This window comes from Malurus melanocephalus, unplaced genomic scaffold (genome assembly GCF_030028575.1).
Source record: "Malurus melanocephalus ecotype Western Australia unplaced genomic scaffold, MMel_1.1 scaffold_120, whole genome shotgun sequence".
In the NCBI taxonomy this organism is placed as follows: Eukaryota; Metazoa; Chordata; class Aves; order Passeriformes; family Maluridae; genus Malurus; species Malurus melanocephalus.
The window spans coordinates 1,741,241-1,769,107 of record NW_026623352.1 but is presented as its reverse complement, the minus strand read 5'-3'; the positions used below and the strand labels follow the sequence as shown (position 1 = coordinate 1,769,107).

Here is a 27,867-nt window from a genome sequence, read left to right as displayed (position 1 = left end):
GGCGCTGTCAGTCGCGGCCCAAGATGGCGGCGGCCGGGGGCGGATGGAGGCGCTGGTGACGGTGCGGAGACTCGCCGCCGTCTGTACCATGGTGAGAGCCCTGCGCCCGCCCGGCCCCGCACAGCCGCTCCTCAAGGGCCCCCGCCGGCGGGGGGAGAGCCCGCCCGCTGCGCCCCGGCGCCGTGCGAGCAGCGCAGGTGCTCGGAGCCATCGGTGCCGGAGGCCCCGCCGCGGGCACGGGGGCTCTGAGGGGCCGGGCTGTGCCGGGAAAGGGCGAGGGCAGCGCGGGGAGCCGCGGCCGGGCTGAGCGCGGGGTGCCGGCCTGGCCGGGGCTCGCAGGGATTTGGGATAATCGGGCTGTAATCCCGGTGGGAATGGTGTCGGAAGGCACGGGGTTCCGCAGAAATGCGAGCTCGGCGCTCCCGGTGGGTGTGTCTGCTGCCGCCTGTGCCCCCAAATGTTTGTGGGGCAGGTGGGTGCTACCTTTTGGAGGGAAAAGGAATTATCGAGCATTAATTCTCCTTCTGGCTCAGRTTGTGGTCGGTTGTTGTGATAACTAAGTTAATTTGAAAGGTTGTTCTACTCGTTTATCAAAGCTCTGCAATCATCCCACGTGGATGCTTGGAACAGGGCTCGTCCCTGCTGCCATGGAAGGAGCAGGCTGGTAATTGCATGATTATGCAGAATTTTTAATGAAGTTAYTCTGCTGTGTAAATAGAGACCAGCAAGTGGTTGGGCTGGCGCTGGAGCACAGCTGACTCACAGTAAAATATTGCAGCCTGTCAGAGAAACGCCAAAAACAGTGCACTGAGAACCTTCTGCCGGGAGTTCCCTCAGTCTGAGCTCTGACAGGGGCTTGATTTCCTCCAGTCCAGCAGATCAGGCTGGGAGTGTTCATTTTTAGCAGTTTGGTTTCCATAATGCCACATTTTAATTGCTCCAAGGGCAGTTTTCCATCTCCYCTCTGCAATCTTAGCAGGGACTGTTGCACCCCAGTTTCCTGGGTCTGTTTCCACCTGTGTGTAAAAGGAGCAGGATTTTCCTGTTTCTTTTCCATGCAGGTGCTGATTCCCAGTTTAACTCCAGGCCCAGCTGAACTGACCCCCAKCACAAATTGGGTATTTGCAGTTTCRCAGTAACCCCCCTAATAAGAGATATTAATCTGTTCTTTTCAAATTCCTGGCCATGGCGATGTCACTGAAAATCTTTGGGGGAAGACTTCCCAGAACTTTATACTTCCCTAATCTCACAAAAGGTTTTCTTTTTTCCTATATAATTTGTATTTTTAATTGCCCATCAGACACAGGTGAGATTAAGGCCCTGAGAGGTACCTGAGTCATGACTTTGCTGTGGAGTTCTGTACCCCAGAGCAAGTGATTGATTCAATCCATGGAATATTTTGGATGCATTCCTGAGATCAGCTGACTGAGCCTCAGACTGAGAGGGCAGATGGAAGGCAGTGCATTTCCCTGTGGCTGTGCAGCCAGACCTGAGCACATTCCAGTGGGATTTGTTTTTAGAGACTCTGCCTAAATCTGCCCAGCTTTGGATTCATTTTTGTTCATGCACTTGCCTGGACTTTGTTTGGGATGGTGGATGGAAGCTGAGCAGGTGCTTGTTGCCTTCCTGAAGTTCTGTGGATGTTTTTTTCCAATAAACCTTTCCATGTTGCTGCTTGGGGRAGCAGATTCTCCTCACTGTGTTTCAGGTGCAGAATTTGCTGTTTYAGTTCCCTGCAGAAATTGTAGAGCAATGCTGGTAGTACTAAATAATTGCATAATATTTCTTCCAATTTCTTAATTAGGTATTTAATCAAATGCTGTGGAATCTGGCAGCATCAGTGTTTTAGGTGCATGTGTAGCCTGGCTAAACTTAATGCCAATATTACCATTTTTTCCCTCCTCTAGCCCAGGAAAATTAAGGTTTGGGTGCTGTATTTTAAAACTGGACCAGTTTATTTGTGTGTCCAGCAAGTAAAAATACTGTTCACTTTGTATAAAGGAATGTGAAAAATCTGAGCCTTCTTTATAAAAACATTGAAATAYGTGAGCAAAGTCCCTTTGGGAAAGTGCTTTCTTCAGGATTATGCTGATTTTCAGTGATTGTACAGTATGTTACTTAGTTTTTTTCAGTAAAATATGCAGTTTTTACCAGCACTTCCAGTCATTATTTATGCTCCAGGCTGGAAAAGTGAAACCCAGGTTTGTGACATTGTCAGACCCCTTGGCATCACAGGAACTGGTGTTCCTGCCTTTGTTTCTAAGACACACTATTCCTCTCCAGTGTCTCTTTAAAAATTRAATTCAGAGCCTGAACTCATTAGCAGGCAGTAATGAGGTCTAACTCGAATCATCGCCCCGTCCCTAAAATAACTTGCCTGTGTTTCAGTGTGGCTCAGCTCTGCTGTGCCTCGGGATGGGATTGTTTCCTTGGCCCTTTTCTGTGATTTCATAACATTCGTGTGGCAACTCCAGCCTGGCAAGGGCTGGGAGCAGGGCTTCATTTGGATATGATTCATTGCTTGGGGAGGCTGCTGRCACCACATGGAAAACACATCCACAGCCAGGAGCACTGACCCAAGCTCTGTGTCCCTGCCCCCAGTTTTGTGTCCCATACCTTAACTTTGCTGTGGGCTCTGGGATTTTTTCCTGCAAGTGACTGCAGAATTAAGTGGGAGATGGAAACAGAGAGCACTGCTGAGGCATTTTGCCTAAAAAAAAATCTACAGTTGCTATTTCAGTAGTGTTTAAAGGGGGATCTGTGGTTCTAGGGTGGACAGGTGTGAATTTGTTCTTGGCTGAGGAGGGCTGAATTCCATAGTCTGACTGCATCCTCTAGCCCAGAATGGGTCTTCTGTGCCCTGGGACAGTTGTAGACTTAAGTTTTTGAGTCAGAACTTGCTGAGTTTTGTTGAATTGACAAAACTTTTGGAGAAGGAAAYCAGAACCCGAGGATGGAACAAGGTGCAAAGCACAGACCTGGGCTTTTCCTCTCTGGCAGCTCATGAAAAGTCTGTAGTCAGCTGGGAGCAGAAATATTGTTCCTTGTAGGCAATTATGGCCAMTTCTTCTAGATTCATGTCTAATTGTTTGTGAAACCAGTAGGACATGCCTGAAGAACTCCAATCCAGGCTACAAATTGGGGGTAGTCTTTTACACTCTGAATCAGGGCATAATTATTGACTTCAGTGCTGGAGGGGAGGTGGCTGCAGCATTTCTAAGTCACACATTTCCATKTGCCACCTGAATAATTTACACTGGGCAGCTCAAGCAGGGCTGTGATGTCCCTGGTATGTAATGTCACCTCACTGCTGTCACCTGTAGCTGTAGGACTTTGGTTTGGCTTTATCAGAGAATTAACATTTATAGCATTTATATTTATCCCTGAAAGAAGGGAGGGTAAAAGTAGAGCTGGCTAAGCAGATTTCTGCCTTCAGCAGTGCTCTCTGCTTCTTGACTGACTTGTTAGAAACAAGATATTCGTCTTTGCCCTTAAAACCCAGCTTGAGAATAACCTTCTTTGTTTTAGGGTGGAATATTACAGAACCTTTTGGAAAGCAATGAGGAGGTCACTCCCTGCAAGGTTTCCCCATGTGTTGTTTGTGCTCTGGTTTAATGCTGTGTGTGATGGGTGTTTATTGCTGCATTCTCCAGATTTGGGGCTTCTGACAGTTTGGAGCTGGAAGCAAAGCGGGGCTGCAGTTCAGGTGGTCCTTAGAGGTTTCCTTGGAATGAGCTTTAGGATTTTGCAGGACTCCTGAAGTACCACATAAATGGGGTTTTCTGCTGTTCTGGTGTCTGCTTTGATTGTCTAGAAACTTTTACAATTTCATGCTTTAATTGTCCTCAGGAAAATGAGAGGTCATGAGCTATCCCAGCTGAATTGTGCCATGGAGCTGAGCAAAGTGGGCACTACATGGTTCATTTGTTCAAACTAATTATACTAGAGATCTTCTACTTCAGAGCTGCTACAATTTAAAAATGAAGCGTGAATACCCGGGGAAAGATGCTAAAATAACAGAGTGTGCTTGTTCAAGAGGTGCTCTGTACTATTGAATCTCTCTTGTTTATTCTTTGATCAGGATTTAGAGGAAATGTTTTTATTGCCTTGGATTCATCTGTGTTTACATGCACATCACTSAGTATCTTGTTGCTGTTAAGAAAGAAATGGCTTTCAGAGCTTGCTCTAGCAGATGTCAATTTGGGRGATTCCTACACTCSCTGCCAAAATAAAGGGCARCACTGTAGATCATTATGGTTTGTTTGTGTTGTGTTTTATATTTTCAGCTCCTTTCATAGTAGATACTTAAACCAGGCTTGTAAAACAGATGGGGATAAACTTTGTTATGAAAGGACAAGAGGGAATAGTTTTAAACTACAAGTGTGTTGATTTGGGCTGAAACGAAGGGATATTTTACATTGAGGGTGRGGARGCCCTGGCACAGGGTGCCCAGAGAAGCTGTGGCTGCCCCTGGATCCCTGGCAGTGYCCAAGGTCGGGTTGCATGTGGCTTGAAGKGATCTGGGACAGTGGAAGGTGTYCCTGCCCATGGCAGGGGGTGGGAGTGRATGGGGTTTAAGGTCCCTTCCAACCCAAACCATTCCATGATTTATGAGTTGTGATTATATTTCCCCATTCAGACCCTTTGATTGTCCCACAGCTGAATTTCACYGCTCTATGCCTATGTAATGTCTGAAGTTACAACCTATTTATAAATGTACTATAAGCCTTCTTATAAATCTGTAGTGTTTGGCTTTGCCTTCCCTCAGYATCCACTTCCTCACTTCTCCCAGCATTGTCCCTATGCTGTTTGATGTGTGAGGCTGATGATAAAATCTTGCTGCCAGCTCACAAAAGAACAATGCTGGTAAACACTGGGCTTGCACAGCTGGGATCTGTTTGTGTTTGTTCTTTCAGAGGCCCAAAGAGCTGCAGAATCTCAGAGAGCCGTGCTGGCAAAGCATCCACTCTTATGTGTGTTACTAGGTCATTGGGAGAAACCCAAGGTCGGGAGAAACCTTGTGGGTGGAGGAGTGGGGTGGATGAACTGGGAGCTGTGGTGATGTGGGAGGCAGTGAGGTGCTGATAGAGGTTAACACTAAGCTGTGGTTCTGTTCTTCCTGCCCTTTCTCCAGCATCCTTTCCACGTGCTCTTTTCACTAGAGCCCAGCTTTGCTGTCTGATTTAAAGAGCATCAAATGAGAGGATTTCCCCAGTGTGTGTGCCCTGCTTTGCCTTGGGGAGGTGTGGATCCCGTGGGCCTTGCAGGACCAGCTCCTGATGGAATAAACAAGTGCTTGGGAGAGTTTACAAAGCACCCTGCATTCACTTAGTTAAAACCACTCCAATTAAGGCTTTATAGGAATAAACTTCTTTTGAATACAGCACTTTCTAGTTTCTCTGGGTGACATTGCAGCAGTCAGGGTGCTCTGTGAGCTTTCCTCCCTACTGGAAGTGGGCACAGCCTTTCCAGTAGGAGGATTCTGTGGCCTTTGGAAGCGTGGAGCCTTGCAAAGTCTGTGACACTGCTCTACCTGCTCCTTTCAAGATTATCAGTTTGTTTGGAGTGCTTTTGCAGGCAAAGTGCTGCAGTGCAAGGCTCAATATACAGTAATTTGTTATGCCTGGAACGACAGCCTTCCTGGGTACATGAAAAGGGATCCTTTCAAACCCTGAGCTGACAACTCTTTTAATCTGACTTCAGTGCTCCACAGCCAAGGAGTTTGAAAGGATGGGGAAAGCAGCATCTAATCTGTGTTTAGAAAACCGTGGTGGTGTGTTCCATAAACTTTCAGCAATACAACCCTAATCTGCTCCATTTCCACTTCGCCCCCAGGGTAATTTTAATAGTCCTGAAGCTGGAACTATTATCTCAGCAAATACAGCAAGTGCAGGCAGACTTCTGCATCAGCTCATGCAGATTTCTTTCTTGCAGGTTTTGAGTAGCTCTGGCTTGGCCTACTTGTTCTTTTTCCTCCCCTTTTTTGTTTTGATTTGTTTATTCTCTCTTAAAACCACCCCTCAGCAGTGGATTTAAGCAGCTCCTCTAATCTGGAGGGTTGCACGATGATGGTGTCCCTTGGAGCCTTTCTGCTCAATCTGAAAGCTGCTTCCCAGCTTTTTTAAAATGCTAAATCTTCCCCTACTCCCATTTGTTAAAAGGAAACAGTCAAATGAGTAATTAGAGAGCAAGACTCGTGCACCAGGCCTGGTCTGGACTTGYGAAATCCCTTCGATATTTTCCCCTTTTTTGCCTTCTTTAAGGGAAATGTCTTTTTTTTAGGCAGGTGCTCAGTGGGAAGCAGCTGGTTCCAGTCCAGGAGTTAGGATGGTGTGGAGCTCGAGCCAGAGTATCCTAAGGGATTTTATTTCATCAGGCTGTTACTCCAGTGATGCTACACAGCTTCGGGGTGTGCATCCAGCTGCAGTGAAAGGTTAGAGTTACCCCGAGTCACAAGGCTTTAATTCCTTCATTTGAACTGAATTAGATTCATTGCAAAGAGAGAAGAACAAATGTGTGAAAAAAAGGTGATGTCGGAATTTATATTTTGCACTGAGCTAAAAAAATAGTAATTATCCTTAAAGAAAGGCTGAATATTCCAACTTTAATGGGCTGTACGGAGAGKGTTTTAAATTAACTGATTGATTCCAGCTTGTTAAAATTGATGGGATGGGATTAGTTTTAGATAGACCTAAAGCAGCTGAAGGATGTGGGCAAGCACAGGARACTACAGTTTCAACATGATACAGTGTACGCATAGGAATTTTACTGGAATTTTGGGAGACACATGCAGATTTTAAGAGTTCTCATCTGAAAATCTCCCACTGCCTACAGATGAACTGTAAATGAAGCATCTATTGGGGTGTATATGAAAAGATGTATCTCTGTCTAAAGTGGTGGAGTGCCCCAAAATAAGCACAGCAAACTTAAACAAACAAATTCTTAGAGATTTTGTCAGGATCAGTATTGAAAAAAGACCAAACTGTAAGTTTGTAGTTGTATTTTTGAAAAGATGAGTATGTCACGGTTGTAGTTAATTCCCTCGTACTTTAGGCAGTTGCTTCATCCCTGTTAAAAAAATAAAAACCTCATGTAGTATTTGTTTGATAAGTGTGTCAAGTCTTTCTATATTTCTRTCTCCTTCAATGACACTGAAGAGATCTTGAGTATTTTTTTGTCTTTATGTTGAGCTGCTGATGGTTATGGAATGGTCCCAAACCCATTGCAGTTCAAAACCTGTATAATCAGAGCCCCTCAGAACCTGTCAGAGGTAAATGCCATGAACTCTCAGGGCAGTGGGCTCTCCCCACTCATGGCTCTTTCYCTCCTTTGTGGGTTTTTCCCTGTTTTCCAGCCCCAGTGCCCCTGGGCTCACTGTTTGCTGAGCAGCAGCCCAGCATTGGCCTGATTATTTTGACAAGAGCTCAGAATAACAGTGAGGGTCCTGACCCAGTGTTGTGCTAATTTTGGTCCTTTTTTTCCTGAAGCTGTAGCAGCAGCTGCCTCCTGCTCAGAAGGTCTCCTCACACCCTTCTTTCTCCCTGCTTTTCTGACCATCCTCATTTGAAGTTACTTCCAGAGCAGCAGAAAGGGATACTTGGGAATGGAAATGTGAGTTCTATCCAAGTGGGAAAGTGTTAGTTCAGGGTAAAAAATTGGGTTGTCAGTAATAACAGCCCACTGAATCTCAGCCAAGGTTTGTGGTTGGTCAGGGCTTGAAACTTAGTAAAATTCATATTAAAAAGGGGAGAAAGTTGTAACTTGAAGCAGGAACCACGAGGATGGTGAAAATGTGGAATTCTCAACTGACAGCAGCTCCTGTTCTGAACTGTGTGGGTGTCATTAATCATTCCCAGCTTTTATTCATCCACAGCTTCACCAAAACTCYGCAACTCTGAGGCTTATTCTAATTTCTACCATAACTTTAATTAAATGTAACATGTAGGAAAGTGATCATTTCTTCTTCTCCTATTGCTGTAGATCAGTGAATGCAACCTATGAGCCTTTTGTCTGTAATAATTACAAATCCAATAAGTTTAAGGTCATCAAGTATTGAAGCCTCTGGAAACTTGATTTCCAGTTTCTGAAATCAATTCAATATAGGCCATACAGAATACTCATTTTCTTTGCAGGAACAGGATTTTTTTTAGCTAAAAAGAGCCAATAATGCCTAATTATCCTTCTCTGTGATCTCCTTTTGGTGCTGCAGTGAGTTAGCACTGGCTAAGAAACAGAAGTCTGCTACTATTTCTTCCACTTGCATGGTGCATTGAACTGGAAATTAAGACTTCCCTGCTGAGCAGAAGTCACTCAGAAYTTACAAGATGGAAGAGTTGATAGTCTCTATTCTGGTTTTGATGTGTTATTCAGTTAAAATTTCAGCAATATTCTGGGATCACTTCTTTAGAAATGTCTTGATTAGACATCTCTGTCAGTAGTGGGGTTTGAAACTGCTCTTTTCACATCTCTTTTWGCTGTAAAAAATTCAACAAGTGTTRCCTTGGCTGTTCTTTKGGTAAATATTAGTTTGTCCTAATCCTGTTTTCTCTATATCTCATATGGATTTGTGCATAGAATAGAATTCCAGTGTCCCTGAGGTTGGAAAAGACCTCCAAGACCATCYTGGAGTCCAACCTGCCAATCCTCACTTTGTCACCAGCCCAGAGCACTGAGTGCCACATCAGTCTTTTTGAAAATTTTTAAATCACAATATTGATGTGATGTCTTTCATTGTGTTGGTATGAAAAAGTGAGGAAAACTTGAATATTCACAGTTCCCTGTGTTGTTGTTTGATAYTTTAAAATTTGGTATATTTGATTTTTTTAAGAGGATTCTTTGTTTTTTTTAGTGAGCATAAATGATCTTGGATAGATCCTTAATATGCATGAAGTAAAATGATTGCAGCTCTGACAGGAAGTATTTGATTGTTGGGTTTTTTGGGGTTTCTTGGCCATTTTTAGCTGTGTGTATTTCTGCTGAGATGGTGATAGTTGAGATGGGCCAGGCAGTTCTCCATTTTCCTGTTTGCCTAATAATTCCAGAATTGTTTGAATTATTGGAATAWTGTGTGGAAGCACAGCCAGTTCTGTGAGTGGGGGTGAGAACAGAACAGGGGAGCTCTGACACAACACTTGAAGTCCCAAGAATTTCTAGAAAATTGAAAATCCTGCTTTCAAGTGCTGGAGCTTCCGCTGTTACCTCCCCCAGCAGTATCAAAGTGCTAAATTTGCATTACATTATGTAAGTAAATCACTATTACCACGTAGTTGAATGAGGGGGAAGTTTTCCTCCTTGGGTAAGTGTGTGTTGTATAAATTTGGGGTTTATTRCTGCTCGCAGAGCTGAGTACAGAGAGTTTGATGGGCCTGAACCAGAGCAGTAGAACAGTTCCTTGAGAGCATTTCCCTGCACCTCACAGAAGTCAAGGATGTACTTCTGGGATTGTTAAAACTTGTATTTATTTGCCTTGTAGCAGCAGTGAAAAATCAGTTCTAATCTCCTGCATTAATCRTTCTCTTCAGCTGTATTTTAGTTCTTAGTGTTTGCTCAGCAGTTCTRTGCTAAGCAAACTCGATTGCTACAGATGAGGGATTTCTTTTCATGGCAGTTTTTGTTGTTCCTGCAGTATGTGATAGAGTTTAGCAAAACTATCTTGTTTTCTTATGGTTTTCGATGTGCAAAGTACCACAAGATGCAGAACAGTTTGGCTGTGACACCGCAAAGAGATGCTGTTCTTAATTCCCCAGATAATAATACAAACTTTCATACCATGGGCACGTGCCACTTCGGTTAGATTTTATTTCTAGATAAGATGTGACTTTTATTTTTCCRAAGTGATGAAATGTGGATTGTTTCTTGTGAGCAAATATTGCTGTGATGGAAAAATCTTTCTGCTGGGGTGGAAAAAGGTCCGTAACACCTGTCAGTGTGAAAACAAACCTCTTCTTAGGGTTCCTTATAGCAGGACATGGTTCAGGTTGTACCAGATTTCATCTCCACTGGGTTAATTTGCTAATTATTGAGTTGCAAAGATCCCTGACTGGGAGGAGCTGAACTTTGACTGTAGTTCCAGACCTTACCCCWAAACGTGACCTCATGAAACGTGACCAAGGCCAGGTGCTGCCCTCCCCATAAAGTGGATTTTTTTCTCCTGTGTCCTTGTTGCCGTGTTTAGTGCAGATCTCCTGGACGTTGACTCCATGGTGAATCATCTGTGCTTCTGCAAGGGAATTATTGCACCTTGGAATGCTGGGCATTGCATTTCCTGGTGCTTCTTCAATTATTTAATTTGCAAATTTGCATCTTCAGAACTATTTATGACTARTTTCTTCCCACAATTGCTTTCAGTCCCATTTTGGTTTTTTTTGAAAGATTTTATGAATTTAAAATGTTCTCTGGCAAGAAACTTTAGAATCATCACAGAATTCCAGACTGGTTTGGGTTGGAAGGGATCTTAAAGCTCATCCCATATGGCAGGAACAGCTTCCCCTATCCCAGATTGCTCCAGCATGGCCATGAACACTTCCAGGGATGAGGCATCTACAGCTTCAATTGCAAATAATACATTAAATATAATTCAATTTAGTAAGGAAGCCTTAATTTTTGAATTACCTCTGCAGTTAATTTACCCAAAATGATGATGTTTGGCCAGTAGAGACAAGGAAATACTTGGGAAAAACCCACCTGTAACCTGTCAGGTTAAATGGAGAGGTGCAAGGGGGGTACATTTGGGTGGCTTGGTTGAATTGCAACCCTGGTGTATGGGAGATAATTAAATTCTTTATAGCATAGTTGTATTAAAAAATAAAATTCTTACAGTTTTATTTCTTCAGATATTGATTCTGTGTTTCTTTACCAARTGGAGTATTTGGGCTGTATCTCAGTGCTTCTGTGAGGTTTGGTACCTCCTTTAATGGACTTTTCTCCAGTGTTTCCCTAATTTAATATTGGAGATCACCGAGCAGTTAAGGAAACTTCCGAGAAATTGAAACTGAACTTCACAAGCTTGCAGGATTTACACATCCTCCTCTCCTAATCTCCAACATKCAGCATATAAGAGCAAAACAAGCTCAGCAGGAACCAGTGCTGATTTCCAGGCTGAAAATTCTGGAATTTTCCCCTCTTGTGCATTTCCATGGAATTTGGTTATCCTCTCCAATTACAACATTTCCCAAAGCCAAGGTGAATCACAGCAGTGGAAATGAAGAGCTGAGGTAGTCCTTGGACTGACCCCTAGCAGCAGGTCTTGCTAATGGTTCTCCTTTTATTTTAGGTTTGATTTGGGTTTTTGGTGGGGGGAGATAGTGGAGGGAAAAATTGGAAAAATTCCATTTCTTGGAACAGGGGATGGCTGCAGGGAAACAAATGAGAGGAGCTGCTGCAAGTGGCAGTGATGCCTCAGAAATGTTGTGTGTAATTGCTGCTTGAGCAGAGCTCTGCTTGTAAATCTGTCAGCACCCAGCGAATGTTTTGTGGGGTTTGCAGTGCCCAGTTCTGAGCCTGCCTCRTTTTGTCTGTTTTGATAAATGGATCTCTCTGTAAATCTGATGGGGAACATCCAACTACAGCTGTTAAACTGGATTGTTTCTTGGTTTCTCTCTTGGCTTGTAGAGAACTTTTAGTTATTTCTGTGTTAAAGACAATCTGGATGGAACTGTCCTTTCAGTCTCTACTTGTGGTTTGTATTAATGGGGAGAGGATTGAAATGTTTGCTCAGCAATTAAAAAGCATATTGGAAGCTTCAGGGGAATAAATTAATTGAGTTTTGCTGGACTSTGATTTTTGGTTTAGTGCTTTTCTAAGGTGTCCGAAGGTGGCTTACCTGTGCAAAAGGGTTTTTGTTTGGACAAGGTTAGAGAGTTGGGTATTTAGAACAGAATTAAAGATCCAAAATRTTTGGATTCTGCATAAAATGAGCTCAGGATTATTGGAGCATCAGCAAGAAACTTCAAAGAACAAGATGGAGTGGAATGAGGGAAGATACCAAATCCCAAGGTATTCCCATCCATATGGTGTTGATAGATTGAAAATGGAAAGAAATGCATAAACCACTTTGAATGTAAAGTGGACTGAGTTAAAATTCAGAATAAACCATTGGAATGCTTTAGTTGTTGCTTTATGTGCCAAGTGAGAGCAGTGGTATTTGTCAGTTGTATTTAAAATAGCAAATTCCATCCTCCTTGTATTGCTGGAAACTCAAGGACGTGTCAGAATGYACTGTGAGCTTCATGCATCACCCTGAAATTAAGGGCAGCGAAGCCAAAGCACTTTCAGGTGATCTGAGACTGTGATAAAACTCTTATTTCCATTCTTTTGGGGTTTTGTAATCACACTTTGTCCACAGAATGTTGCAAAATAAAGGCAGAAAAATTCAGGATAAGTTTATTTTTACAGTGTATTCTTGGCTGAATTTAAGGTGCTGTTTCTAGGCCACTATGACTAACGTGGTGTTTTAGGTGAGAACAGCTGATCGTGTTAATTTTCAAATAAGCTCAAATGCAGAAAACCCTTCTGTTAGCTCAGATAACTCTGAGTTGAGATTTTAAATGAAACCTTGATACCTTTCTGATAATAAAGCATCATATTAATTTAATTTTGAAGAACACAGCAAACACAGGGTGCTGATTTTCAGTTGGAGTAAATTATTTCCTAAGCTTTTTGTTTTTACAGAAGTGATCTGAAATCTGTTGGGGTTTTTAGGAAATTTGTGTTTTCTCTAACATGAACATTGTTTTTTGTTTTTTGTTTTTTGTTTTTTTTTTGTAGGGCGCCAATGCCTCTGCTTTGGAGAAAGAGATTGGTCCTGAGCAGTTCCCTGTGAATGAGCATTATTTTGGCTTGGTCAATGTAAGTGAATTTTCTATGCTTGAAATGCTGAGTTACAATTCATYTCCTAATTTGGAGTTTAACAAGATTCTCTGTGAGAACTTGATGAGCACTCCTCCCTTAGAGTGGGACTGAACAYAGCCACCACATCCTGGTTATTAACCAAGGTACAGTTTCATCTGAAACACAGAGAAATAAATTGATTTCCTGTAAAGTCTGTGAGAGAACCCTTCCTACTCTGATCTGGTTCCAATTCTAACATCTTAATATTTAGCTGGAATGAGTGAACTAATAAAACATGTCCATTGTTCATCTGTTCCTCTAGAGAAGATTTTACACTGATGCTGCAGTGCAGGGGAGGTTTGAATGTGTGACTTTTCTAAAAACAYCTCTCTCGTGGGAGGAGTGGAAGTTTTTATGCAGGAGATGAATGACATGGGCTGAGTCCATAAATTCCTTAGGTGTAGTAATACTCCTTTTGAATTTTTGACAGCCCAATGTGGCCATGAACCCTCCAAAAAGCTGCACTTTGTGCGTCTGTCAGTTTGTGTGGCTTGGCTGTGGGGCAGCAGAGTTGTCTGCCTGCTTTAATTGTGCTGAGAGGATGCTGATCCTGAGTTAGTTCWTAGAAACAGTGGTTCTGTGGCATCCTATTTATGATGGGAAAATACAATTTTTTGGCAGAACTCGCTAGAAACAATGATATTTCTGTATGCTGGTTGTCAGGGTTTTGTKGAAAGCTGGGAGATGCTCCATCTCTTCACACACCAAGTAAGGCCAGCTGAGTGGTATTTATTGAGCTCATTAGAGACCCAGTTAATTGACTTTGTGAGGGTTTCTGGCAGCTTTTATTTCAGACACCCAGCTATCMAAACACACAGAATTCTGTTTCGTGACTATGATCTTAATGGTCATTCCAAAGCTGCTGAGGTTGGCCCATAATGGGAAAAATGGAAGGCATCTCCAATTGGAACAGAAATAGCAGAATGGTGTGAAGAGGAAAAACAGCATCCTAAAAATAACCAGAATTATTAGAATCACATCCATTCTCTGTTTTGAAGCATAAAATATGACTAATGCTGTTGCGCTTCATTTCTTGCAACCGGTTTCTGTAGGGCGGTTGTTTTCACGCCGTGCTTTTTCCGAAGTTATTTCTGGCTCTTTCATGATTTGGAATTAATTGGACCATTTTAAAGGGGACAGTGTCGTGGCTTCATCATCAGTGTTGTTAAGTGTGTGGTTGCACTGAAGATAGAATCAGCTGTTGAACTCRTGGACAGTGGAGTCTTCAAACTTGGGGTTGAATAGTTATTTAATTTTGAATCAGTGAGCTGAGTTAAACTGTGCCTAAAGCCCCAGCAGAAGATGTGGGAGAAGGGGACAGYCTGTTAAAATAGTTCATATGTACTGTAGTGCCAGAGGGAGGGAGCAATGGGATCATTCCAGAATTTCATCTCACTTTTAAGAAGCTCCTACCTTCAAATAAGCCTTCAAACTTGGGATGCCTATTTTGTGTTGTGTGCAAATTTATTTAGCATGATGCTTCTTTGTTTTTCTAGGTCACTAACAAGCATGTGAGTGATTTCTCTCCCCTACTTCATGTGTTTGTTTAGCTTCCATATTTATTTTCCTCGTGTCAATAAGTTGTAACAGTTGTTCCCTGTTGTTTGTATATGGTATAAATCAATCTTACTGTAGCTATAATCTGTGACCTTTTGAGCTGGATGAATGAAGCTGTTCATTTTTCCTTTTCAAAGTGATTATTAGCTTGAGACTGTTCTGCTGCAGTAATCACACCAAATTTGGGTGAGCAGTGGCCACGTCTCTGAGCACCACTTAAAAAAGTCTCTGTTCTGTAGGCAGATTTTAATGCTTTTTTTGGTTTATTTACAATATGTTGCTCTTGGGATGCAGACCCTCATTACCAGAATATCTGGGGGCTGGCAGAATGCAGAATTTGTTTCCCTTTTTTGAAGCGACAGCGCAGTAAATTGCAGAGCAGCAGCTCAGAACCCGTGGTGTGTTGCTGTGGCTGATAAGCTGATATCCCTGTGTCCCTCCTGGCTCAGCCATGGGGAGCTGCCTCTGTCAGGCCTTATCTGTGCCCTGGCACTGCCTTCAGACAGGCCAGGTGCAAACCAGCTGCTCTGGGCATTGCCCTGCRTCATGTGCTGCTCCAAACATTGCATTATGGCCAGGGAATATTGATGTGATCCTATTATACATTTATATTATGTTTACTGGGATTGGCTCTGTTGGTCAGAACAGGGTGCTGATAATGCCAGGGCTTTATCATTATCATTATTTTGGGTTTGATCCCATTCAGGTTGTTCACTTCAGGGCTGGACTCAATGATCCTTGGGGGTCCCTTTCAACTCAGAATATTCTGTGAAGTTTATTATTTCTGTATTTTGCGTCCTTGGCACCTCTCCCCAGCAGGGTCTCCCTCTCAGGATGAGTAGTGCTGTATCTCCAGAAATTCCAATTCTGTGATGAGCTTTTATTTAATTTTTCTGTGTATTCCCAGCATCCCTGTGACTGTTGTCTCCCTTCCCTTGCTGTTACGAGTCTCAGCCTTTCCCCCCATTCCAACCAGTATTCCCCAGTAGATGAGCCCTGCCAGGTGACTTTCCCAGTTTCACTGTGTGACATTCTCAATGAACAACCTCTTGCTGTTGTTCCTTTTGGACAGYCCTAATCCAAAGCCCTTTGTTTTCCTTCTGTTTTGTTTTTTTTTTGACCAGTTCGGCAATACCTGCTACTGCAACTCGGTCTTACAGGCACTTTATTTTTGTCGGCCGTTTCGGGAAAAAGTTTTGGCATACAAGGTGCAGCCTCGAAAGAAGGAAAGCCTCCTGACCTGCCTCTCTGATCTCTTCAACAGTATTGCCACGCAAAAGAAGAAGGTGGGAGTCATCCCACCCAAGAAATTTATTTCCCGATTGAGGAAAGAAAATGGTAAATGAATAAATGAGTTTTGAATGCCTCTTTAAGTGAGTGAAACATTAAACAACAGCTTCCTTTTGGAGTCTGAATTGGGAAGTTTTAACAGATTTCATCAAGATKTTTGTGGTGTGAATTTCACCACCTCTGTGCTTGTCCTGTGAGCTTGTCCTTATCTCAGTATCTGTGTTCCTGGACCTGCCTGGAATGTGTGCACATGTCCAGATATTCCACACTGGCATGGTGTTCCCTAGAGGAACAAGTCAGCACGCTCCAGGTCATTGCTCCAGGAGCTCTCAGAGGAGACTCAGCCACTCATGGCCTGTTCTCTGGCATYTGTGGTGGGATAAATTCCTTGGGATGAGAACTGGTGGTTATTTCCCAGGGCTGCTTGGTTAGGAAAAGTTCTGGCTGTTGATTTATCCTCTCTGCTTGAACTTGAAAAGATAACAACTTCCAGTAGGGGATTTTTGTCCCTTGATGCTGGACTTAATGAACTAATGGCCCAAGGCAATACATCTGAATTTCTTTATTTCTCTCCCTCTACAAAGAAAAGAAGGAAAAGACTATTAAAAAACCCCAAACCAGTCATGGTTTTYTTCACTTCTGAGAAATTCCCAGGTTAAGTTTCATTAATGTTATTTTTCTGCTGTTTCTTGCAATCTGAGGATAACCAAACATCCATTGAGAGAAAAACAAAAGTGCAGTTCTTCCCAAACTCAGTGTAAGCAGAGYTGTGTAACAGGGGAGAAGAGGGAATAGAAAAAAGCACGGTAAGCTGGCATTGGGAAGTGTCTGTAGATGTTGATTGTCCTCCCTCTCTTTCCAGAATTGTTTGATAATTACATGCAGCAGGATGCACACGAATTCCTCAACTACCTACTGAACACTATTGCTGACTTACTCCAAGAGGAGAAAAAGCAGGAGAAGCAGAATGGGAAGCTCCAGAATGGCAGCATTGAGAGTGACGAAGGAGACAAGGCTGATCTGACATGGGTCCATGAAATCTTCCAAGGAACACTAACCAATGAAACCAGATGTCTTAACTGTGAGGCTGTACGTGCACAAGCAAACCACACCTCTTAGCTTTCTCCCAGCTCCTGGAGTGTTTGCCCTAACACTGAGCACCCTTTTTCATTTATTAGGGTAGATGAAATTGCACTGGCTCTATTAAAATATGGAGCATAGCCTATTTTAGGATGTGTCAGCTCTATGTTCAAACCAATGCTCATGAAGGTATGTTGCCCAGAAAAAGCCCAGTGTTTTCCCTGTTCCTCCTCCCTGTTCCCATCAAGGCAGCTGCTCCTGGCTGATCCAAGCTGCCTTTTTGTCTCCATGTTATTCCCTGTGTCAGTGATTGAGAGTTCATGTTGTGTTTCCATATCAGAGTTGCTCTTAATTTAAATCTGGGATGAAYTGAGTTGTTTGAACTGGAATTCTGTACTCACTGCTGGTCCTTGGCCACTCTGAGAGCAAAAACAGTGCCACGAAATCTAGAATTAGAACCACACCACCTTCAGCCCAGGGATTTGTAGTTAGTTGTATGCTCTGATTTAATGGTGCTAAAAAAAATGAAAACCCAGATGGGGAGAAAACTAAAAAAACCAAGGAGTGATTACAACAGAAAAGACTGCTCTTGGCATTTGAAATCCAAAGTTATGGCTATGTGGTGAGGAAAAGCTCTAAAAATGACATTAATAGGATTCTGTCTCAAGGATTTTGCAATGAAATGTGACTGCTCCACAAATGGAAAGATGGTTTTCTTCACTGCTAACCCATTTAATTGAAGAGCCATCTGCCTGTTTCTGCCTTGCCTCTAAGTATTGACTGTTACACCCTGAGATGCAGCACAGAGCTGGATCAGGCTGCAGAGAAAATGGGATGTGGTTAAAGCTTCTCCACTGAGAGCTCTGAGTGCTTCAAACTTGGRTTTGCCAGTGAAATAATCAGATGTGTCTTAAAATCTCAAGGGGGTCAGATGTTTCCTGAGAAAGGGTTTGTGGTTTTGTGCTTTTTTCCATGGGTTTTTGGTTTTGTTTTGTTGGTAGTGGTTTTTTTTTTTTTTTTCCAATATTGCTCTTCAGATTTTAAAAACACATCAGATTATTTAAGTCTTAGTTTGCCTCAAGAAAAGGCCTCTGTATGTGTGTGTGTGTATTTCTTTTTAATCACATTGCACCATTCCAGAAATGGTTAAAAGAAATCTGCCAGTTCTAAAGTGTTATCAAATATCTCTTCTTATTATTTTTTTTCAAGGTTAGTAGCAAAGATGAGGACTTTCTGGACCTCTCGGTTGATGTGGAACAAAATACATCAATTACACATTGTCTAAGGTAAACAGAATTCTTTGGGAAAGGAAAAAATACCAGAAGGAAAGTGCCTCAATKAGTTATTCTCCCATGCAACAGGCTTTGATATGTGGTAAAATATTGTTTATTGTGGTAAAATACTGTATTTTTGGAAGGTTTCTTAGTGGTTTTTAATAGTTAATAAGTATCAGTGGTGACTAACATTGATTTTCACCTTCTTTTGTGGGGATTTGAATTTACCTCACACAGTTAGGTTTATCAAAAATAAACACTCTGTGTTTGGTTTCACAATAAATTGTGGATTATTTTAATGTTGTGGTTGAATTTCAGTTGCCTTCTGGTGACATTTAGGGTCAGTTGGGTTTTTTCCTGATAGACATTTACTCCGTGTGTTTGCYTGCTGGATCCAAGGCTTCTCAGCTCCTGGATTGTGTGATTTGCATACAGCATCTGGCTCTTTAATAGCTGATAATGGAGCTGTAATTGCTGGGAGCTGGAGGATAATCCAGACTTTGCTTCTTAATGGCTGTAGATGTGAACATTTAATTTCTGCCACTCAAGAAAACATGGAATGGCTACAGATGGAAACAAAACTCCATCACCTTATTGCTGTTTATTACCTTTCCTAGCCACAAAACASGGTGTAAATTCCAGATTTTTCCAGCTGAACATTGCTGCTGCATCCCAKGAGTGTCACAACTACACTTCAGATGCATCTGGGAGCACCATGAATTAAAGGATCTTCATCCTCTGTGTGTTGTTTGGGGCTTTTTTTTCAGCATTATCAGCAGTAGCTTTTACCTGGGTGCTCTGGAATATCCCTGCTCATGCTGCTCTCTGATTTCCACAGGGGATTTAGTAGCACTGAAACTCTATGCAGTGAATACAAATACTATTGTGAGCAGTGCCGCAGCAAACAGGAGGCACAGAAGAGGTAAGGGCCAAATATTCAGGCTTGAAATTTCTGGGGAAATACACCTGGGGAATTGAGTAAAAAGGAAAGGTAAGATTATTTAGGTCTGTGTTTGGTGAAGAGACCGAGTGACTTCATGGCAGCCTCATCATGAGGAGATGAATTCTGGGTTTCTCCCAGAACAGTTTCTATCTGGTGCTTCCAGACGTCCACATTTTCCCCAGTTGGCCTTAATCAGCTTAAAGCCACTGGAAGACCTTCCATCTGCCTTGTCTGCAAGCCCTGGATACAAAAAAAAATCTGATTTCTCACCTCAGATTTGGTCACAGCCAGAGCAGCAACACAGGTTTATTCCAGCTCTTTCTTCCCATTGATTGGTGATAAAATCGATGTTGTCCTGCAGTTGTCCTTTCCAGAGTTRCTTGATAATTACATGCTCAGATGTCAGTTGAGCTGTTAAAAATTGGGAATAAATATTGCCTATTCTCCCTAAGTGACAAAAAGCTGCATTTGAAACATTTTACCAATATTTTGAATGCCTTTTAGTTTATAACAAAGCTGTTTTTTATCAAAACTTTATTTGGGACGATTTCCTAACCCTCCTTCTTTTATGAAATCTCTTTCCCTGCTGCAGAATGAGGGTGAAGAAGCTGCCCATGATCCTGGCCTTGCACCTGAAGAGGTTCAAATACATGGACCAGCTGCACCGTTACACCAAGCTCTCCTACAGGGTGGTGTTCCCCCTGGAGCTGCGGCTCTTCAACACCTCGGGGGATGCCACCAACCCCGACAGGATGTACGACCTGGTGGCCGTGGTGGTTCACTGTGGCAGGTACTCTGCAGCTTTTCCTGCTTTTTCTGGGAATTTTAAAGGAATTTCTCATCCCTGTGTTGTTTTCCCACATTTCTCAGCAGTGCAGTAGCGCTGGCAGAGCTGGTTGGCTGGAAATATTTTTATTTTTTAAACAATTTTTGTCTGTTTCACTACGTTTTTTACTATTTTAAATGTTACTTTCTGGATGCACAGGCTAAGAGTTGTCATTTTATCAGCACAGTGGCACATCAGACAAGTTCTTTGAGCTGTAGCAAAGAACAATTTGAAAAAAAACGCAAAACAACAAAACTCTCCCCAATCCTAACCCTGCTTTYTATGGATTAGAAATCTATGGATTGAAATCTTTTTAATCCATGGACTAAAAATCTTGGAAATGGAATAAAAATCTTGGAAAAACACTTACTAAAATAGAACTAAATCATATTTTTCATGTGCTGGTGCCTCAGCCCTGCGAGTTCTCTGGAAGCTGGTGCCATCATGTGGAATAAACCGTGCACTGCTGGGTTTTTAAAATACCCTTATTTTCTTCATTAAATTTTTGTTTAGTGGCTTCAGTTCTAGTTTTAAAAGCAAAGAGGAACAATTTTTAAGCATTTTAGGAAAAAAGCCCTCATGGAAGGGTAAAAATATTTGTAACTGCCTTCAGGAAGCGTGAGTTTTAAAGTAATAATTTATTACAGCACAAAATTGTTTTGAAATACCTTTGTGAGGAGCAAAATGCTAATAATTCATGAAATTAGTATAAATAAACTTCATATAATTCTGTGAGGTTTTTTTTGTGGTGCAGCTATACTGTTTATTTAATTTTTATCATATTAGGGTTTCATCCAATGCATTTTTGGTGCAGTTTTTAATTTGCTGTACCTGTGCCTACACTTACATGTTTGGATAATGGTGATGAATAATTCAGATTATTGAATGGTTTTGTTTTTCTTCTCAAACCCTTTATTCCATGTGGGGTTTTTAAGATTCCTGTGACTCATCTGCTCTCAGTTCTTACTGGGAACTTATCAAAGGTTTGAGATAAATGAGATTTTCTAAATATTTTGAGTTCCCAGAACTTGTTTGAAATATTTTGCACATAGAGTTTCACTTTCCATTTAGCCCTAAGCAAAGGAGCTCCATTCTGTGTTGAATATTTGTATTTATCAATAATTCTGGAAGGACTGGAGGTTTTGTTTTGCCTAAAACTGGTTCAAATACTGGGTTTTTAAAGCCTTACGTAGATCCTAAGGACAAAGTAAAGCTGGGGTCAGGGAWTATTTTTTCCTACTCTTTCCCTGGGCTGTTTTCTCAGGATTTGAGGTCAGTAAATGATAATTTTCTATCCATGTGGTTCATTATCTCAAGCCAGTCCCTTCCCTGCCTTTACTCTTGGAATTAGGTCATTTTATTGGCCCTTCCCTTCCAGGGAATCTTTGGGATCTGGGCAGGGGGATTGGAGTGGAAAGTTCCACCCAAAAAGTGGGAAGAGCAGAAGGTCTGTGGTCAGCCTTGGGTTAAACCACACTGAGAATTAAAGGAATTCCTSCTGTGATTTAAAATATTTCAGACCTGATTTAATTCAAAACTAAACAGTGGTCAAAATACCCAGCAGGTGTGAATAGAACAAAACAGAGATTGACATAACTAATTTTAATTTTGTTTTTGGAAGTATATGAATGATTATATGAAATATTTATAAAATTGTGTATTTTGAATATTTTGTATTTTCAGATAGCCAAGAGTGACATTTTAATCAAAGCAATTTGGCAAAAATCTAAGAATTTAACCAGTGTTATGGGAAAAGCTGGGAAGTGGAGCTGGGACAGCAATATCTGGATCCTGGKCAGGGAAATGGCTCCTGGATAATAAATTTCCATCCTTTTTCCACAGTGGCCCAAACCGTGGGCATTACATCACCATCGTCAAGAGCCATGGCTTCTGGCTGCTGTTTGATGATGATATTGTAGAGGTGGGTAATGAACAACAAAACTCTCAAAAACTCTGTTTTCAGCTCATTTTTAGGTTCCTTTCCATTGTTAACTTGCATTTCACTGCTTTACTTAAGAGCTTCTCGCTTTGCTCACTCAACAAATTGAAGTGTAGAAAAACAGTAAAAAAAATTATATTTAGTGACAATATTGAAACAGCTCAAGCAAATTTTTCCTTTTCTGCCAACATATCTGTAAAGGCTAATATCCACAATATTTCTATGTCCATGGATTTCACATAATTATTAAGCAAATATCAAACAGTAAAACAAATGCCACAGCAGAGCTGTTTTTTGTAAAGATAAAAATGCTTTGTTTGTCTTGGAGATCCCGTGGTCAAGGCCTGATTAAGTGTCTAAATAGCAAAACCCGTGCTTGCGTTGAAATAAAAATGTAGGACATTCCCCATTTTAAWTTTTTTTTTAATCTCTGCATAGCTTTGAGCATCAGAGGTGGCTCCCCACTGTATGTGTGACTGTCAACAGTTTCCTTTCTCCCTTTTTATATTTTTGGAGTCATTTTCCTTTGCCTCTGTCATAGGCCAAGCACACAGTTGTCACTTAATTTTGGAAACAGTGTTCACCTCTGTATTTTAAAATGCAAATATTCTCTGTCTTTTCCATCCAGGAGATGAACTTGACATTTTAAAAGCTGTAAAATAACCATCCTCTTATATTCTGTATTTGTTTTCTATCAGTCCCTTCTATGCTGTAAGGTTAAAAACAAATTTTATTTATCTGCAAACACTGTTGACTCTTTTATAGATGTGCCAAAACATGGCTTTTAAAAAAGTGCTGTCTGTTATTGGGCAGTAAATCCAAGGAGCTGTCACAAACTGGAATGCAGTTCCTCTCTCCTGGAAAAAAAACCTCATTTTTTTCCATTATGTTGCTTTTCTTGCTGTCTTTTTCAAGTTCATCTTCTTTCCTGAAATTTATTTAAAATGCTATAAAAATCAAGCAGTTTGGAGAGTTAACATTCCAGGTGTGGTTATCAGACAGGCAGTAATTACCCAGCAGAGTTGAGAAGGTGAGTGCAAAGCTCTTGATTGCAGAGATTGCAGCTGAAAGAGAGCTCAGCAAAAGGCTTTTCACCCTGAAATCCAAAAATTTATTGCATTTTTGGCAAGGGGTAGGAATGAACAGCTCCAAACTGTCACTAGGAAGTAGTTTGTCCTCATTACCCACTAAATGTCAGCCTGGGGAAGGCTGTAATATTTATTTRTCTGTTAGGATTTCATTGGAGGGCCAACTTTCAATTGAATTGGGGAGAGATGATCATCAGCCATCCTGCAGCATGTGAGGGAAAGCATCACATCCAGGGGGCAGAGCAGTCCAAGTGGATCCTGAGCCAAGCAGGATGAATTGAGAAAGCTGAGTGGATGATGTCTGATTGTGTGTTGTCACCAGAGCAGCCAGGGATCCATCCCAGTGACAGTGACAGGGTTTACCTGGAGCACAGAGGGCCAGCATCCATCCATGGAGGGGAGGGAGGGAATGGCTTCGTGTCTCTGCTGGAAAAATAGCWCTGAGATTTGCAATTCAGTGCTGGCTGTGGGATTCCACTATAGGATTTAGAGAATAGATGGCTGGAAATGAGCAAAGGGTGTTTGATCACATTTAATCACATGGTTGGATATTAGAAAAAAGTTTTTTACAGAAAGAGTGATAAAGCATTGGAATGGGCTGCCCGGGGAGGCAGAGTGCCCAGAGCCACCATCCCTGGATGTGTTTAAAAAAGATTGGATGTGGCACTTGGTGCCATGGTTTAGTTGAGGTGTTGGGGCTGGACTTGAAGATCTTGAAGGTCTCTTCCAACCCTAATGATTCTGTGATTCTGTGATTTAACAAGAAACATAATTTTWAATGCCAGATTAGGCTGCAAAATCCGAAAAGTTGTAGCATTATAGTSAAAACCATCCATTAATTGTGATTCTGAAGCTTTAACTGGGTAAAACTAATTCTGGTCAAGTAAGAATGGGAAGAATAGAATCTGTATAATCCCCTTTCAGCTCCACTCAGTTTTCTGTGGATAGTGAAATGAAAGAAGGAAGTCGGTTTTGCCGTGCTGCAACTAAAAATATCAGTGGGATGAATTAATGTGGATCAAATGTTGGAGTTGCATTCAGAATGAGTAGTGGAAATAGGCTTGATTGCATGGCAAGTCAGTTGGCACTTAAAATAAAACATGTTTGACTTGTCTGCTAAATATATTGCAGGAGCTGAGGAGTGTTCTTGCTCTACATTTCTGTTAAAATGTGCCTCTAACAGTCTGTAGTAACGTTATGTTAATAAATGGTGTGAAAATGCACCAGCCTCAGGAAGGGATTTCAGCTTCCCCTCACTGCTTGAATTGAGAAAAGACAAAACATCTGTTTGGGGGCYTTTTTCCCCTCTCTATTTATTTAACATGAAGTGTTTAACAAAACTCTTCAAGAGAGAATTTCTGCAGTTGATGTATCCTGTGAAAATTCATGTCTGTTTTCTCTTGTGCTGGGAAAAGGCAGGGGAAAGGCTGGTCCCAACTCGTTGTTTGGCAGTGCCATGGGGAGAAGGCAGGGCTGTTGAGTGTGAGGTGATGCCAAAATCTGTTCATTGAGCAGTGATTTAACATTCCCCAAATGGGTTCTCAGCTCAGGAGGCTCCTGCTGGATCCCTTTCTTGCAAGGTGTAATCACAGRTTGGTCTCTGCTCCTCCTGAGCAGGGCAGGTGTTGAACCCAGAGCTTCTTGTGTTTGGAACATTTCTTAGCTTCCTCAACTTTATTCYTTGGGGAATAAAAGGAAACTTAAGGCTCATCTCCTCAACAAATTCAGGCTCCCTCAACCTCTCATTTCTGTGGATCCAGGGTCCTAAAGGTACTAGAAACCTCCATCCCAGTGGAGTGCTGAGCAGCACAGGGGCCTGGGAGGGTTTTATTCAGTCTCAGCTGCAGGATCCCTCTCACTGATGTGAAGCCAGTTGTGCTCAGCAGCTGGATCAGGACATTAGGAACTTGCATCTTTAAAAACCCTTCAAATGCCCTCCAGCTGCTGGTTGGGCATGGGAGCAAAGCTGCTTTTCTGCACAACTTGGAATATGAGCAAATTTTAATTCCATTAGTACAGCAAATCATRTTTTTTCTTAAAACACAAACCTTGTGATAATATTCCAGTAAGCTGTGCCAGGTAGAAAAGCTCTCATAATTAGATGAGATCCACAGAACTCAGAGCACTTGCAGGATTTCTCTCCTTTAAGAGGGTCACAATAACTTTGAAATTTGGAGTTACTTTAGCAGAATTTTCAATCTACACATGTACTTGCAGCTGTACAAAAACCTGCTTGCCTGATAAGTGACTGYTTTTTTGAAATTACCATACAAAACTCAGGCAAGGTACCACCAGTCCGAGAAAAGCAAATCTAAAAATGTCACATAATATTGTAAAGATAAATTTTCATGGATCAGTTGTTTTGTAGTCCAGATTATGAGCACACCCGTTTTGAGAAATTTATGATTTTATCCTGATTTCTTGTTTTTTGTTTTTTTTTTAACAGTGAATTAGTTATTAAGTGGGAAAAAAGTTTTGTTGGATTTGTTGGATTCAATGATGTTGAAGTAGCACTGTGTCAACACTGCTTGGTTTCCCAGCATCTYCTCCAAGAACTGGGAATGATGGTTTATTTGTGAAAAGGCTTTTGAGTGTGGTGTTGTGATTGAAYCTAATTAAAACTTTCATTAATTTTCAGAAAATTGACGCCCAGGCCATTGAAGAATTCTATGGGTTAACATCAGACATTTCCAAAAACTCTGARTCTGGATATATCCTCTTCTACCAGTCCAGGGACTGAGGCAAGAGCCACAAAATGGACACAAGGAAAAAGGGATCAAGCTATGTCCGAGTGGGACATATTTGTGACAGCAGAAGCAGCTCCTCGTTGTTGCTGTAGGACCAGGGCAGATCCAGGGGGGAGGAGAGAGGTCCCTCCCTGCCCGTTTTGGAGGATTAGTGCTGAACTGCCAGAACGAGAAGAGCTTGTGTTCCAGTTTTCTTTCTGGGCTTTTTTTTACGTGCTATCTTCCAAAATCTGTGTTACCTCTACTTGAAACCCAGCTGCTTATTTGTTCATGAACTGAAGAAGAGATTTCAAAGTAGCATTGTAGGATTTTTACCGTTGAAAGTTGGCCTGAGGCTATACCTTGGTTTCTGCCATCATTTTTCTGTATTTTAGCAGAAYGATTTCAATATTCAGTGTCAGCTGAAGGCATATTTTAGGATATGAGCAGCAGCTGGTTGCTGGATATTTTTGGTGACTCAGACTTGAGAAGCAGTACAAAGCTAAGACATATTGGAAATGTCAAGTCTGTAATTTTTATAAAGAAARAGCAGACAAACCCCTCTCTCTGCAGCATTGTAAACCTCGCCATTCTGCATTCTCTTGGGTTTGGAGAACACTAATGGCACTGCTTCTTTTTGTACTCTTATTTGTACTGTTCTGTTTCTCCTGCAGAAGGCAGAGGACTCTCTCCATACCCAGCCTGTCCTGCTGTGCATTTCCCTTTGGAAGCAGCAGTTTGGCCTCAAGGCCCCATTGCTGCAAGTTCCAGGGGAGCAGAGCAGCCCTTACTTGTGAGAGACCATCTCTGCTGGAGAAAAGTTGGGAATCCCAGCCTTTCTTGGAGCTGTTGCATAAACCAAAAGTGCCCTCATTCTGAAGCAGGATCTGCTCCGCATTTCACTCAATTCCAAGCAAACTGATGCAAGCTGCATTTTGAATCTATGCTAATCCACAGAAACAGCACTAATTGGGAAGGGTTAACCAAGGGAAAGGGAATTGAGGGAACTAATCCAGGCCTTCTGAGGCTTCAAGGTAACGAGCAGGTGAGAAGGAACACCAACCAAGCAAGCAGACATTACCTGTCAGTGTTCAGTCATCTGGTGGTGATGTTTGTCTCCATCTGGGGATCATAACACCCCCTAAAATTCTTCTGAGCATTTGACCTCTAGGCCTTGCTTCCCAGGGGAAATTGTTGGTCTTTTGAAGGCTGAAACGAAGTAATTATCCATTGTGTGTGTATATGTTATAACCTCAAGGATAACTAGGAAGAGAAGACTTGAGGAAGATGGTGAGAAATCTCAGAAAACCTTGTGCAAGTTTCTTTTGGAGAAGTCCTGTTGCTGTGCCAAAGCTTGTCACAGCTGCCTCCAAAGTCCCAGTGGGAATGAGTGTTTGGCTGTCCTCRCCTGCTGGGTCCCTGAGCTGTGTGTCCTCGGTGTGGCTGTTCCCAGCACAGCCCTTCATCTATCCCCAGTGCTTGTTGTTCTTGAGGATCTTTAACTTATGCAATTCCGTGGCTTGTRCAGGATATTCAATATTTTACCAAAACACTGTCCTCAGGAAAGCAGCGTTCCACAGTTCCTTGTGCCGCCYGTGTCTGTTCCTTCCTCTTGTGACCACCAACGTGATGTTTAGCAATTAACTCCTGCCTTCAAAATGCACATGAACCATTGCCAGTGTATTCCAGCTGGGTGTAGCTTCCATTCTCCTGGCACATCTCTTCCAGAAGATAACAATATGGACATTGGGTTTTTTAATTATTTTTTATTATACAGAGTACTGTCATTTTAAGAGACACATTCAACAGCAGCAAATGTTCCTGTCATCTTGTTCCTGTTGTGTGACAATTGTTTCTGGCTAAGAGTCTTCTCCCCTTCTCCACACACAAGCTGTGAGTCCTCTCCTGGTGATGCCACCAGAAGACTGTCATCGCTGAGTCTTGCAAAAAAAAAAAATTTAAAAAAAGAGAGCACTGAGTTAAAAATAATCTAAACAATAAATACAAAAAATAATGTAGTACACTAGACATGTATTTTGTATATCTGGTGATACCTTTTTACAAATAAAATACCTGACTGAGAGATAATATTGAAAGATATATACTATAGATTAAAAACTGTTAAAAGTGCACTTTTGCTACAGATTTATAAGGAGACTAAAAGGAATTAAATGGGAAGAGAATGGTGTGATGTTACTTCTGTATAATAAATGACCCACCTGTCTCCAATAAAGGTCATTATGATCAAACCCATGG

At 41.8% G+C, this 27,867-nt stretch overlaps 1 protein-coding gene across 2 annotated transcripts; it reads left to right on the top strand.

Moving 5' to 3' along the window:
* On the top strand, positions 1 to 27,867 carry LOC130575911 (ubiquitin carboxyl-terminal hydrolase 12-like). 2 transcript variants are annotated; one of them, XM_057370148.1, is made up of 9 exons: positions 1 to 91; positions 12,766 to 12,846; positions 15,570 to 15,783; positions 16,598 to 16,824; positions 18,025 to 18,101; positions 18,928 to 19,011; positions 19,625 to 19,822; positions 21,701 to 21,779; positions 25,524 to 27,867. In XM_057370148.1, exons 1-9 carry the CDS (start codon positions 44 to 46, stop codon positions 25,623 to 25,625), a joined length of 1,110 nt encoding a protein of 369 aa, XP_057226131.1. In that variant the 5' UTR covers positions 1 to 43; the 3' UTR covers positions 25,626 to 27,867. The 2 variants fall into 2 exon arrangements, with proteins under 2 accessions (XP_057226131.1, XP_057226132.1); XM_057370149.1 differs by lacking the exon at positions 1 to 91 and having other exon boundaries at positions 12,771 to 12,846; positions 15,710 to 15,783.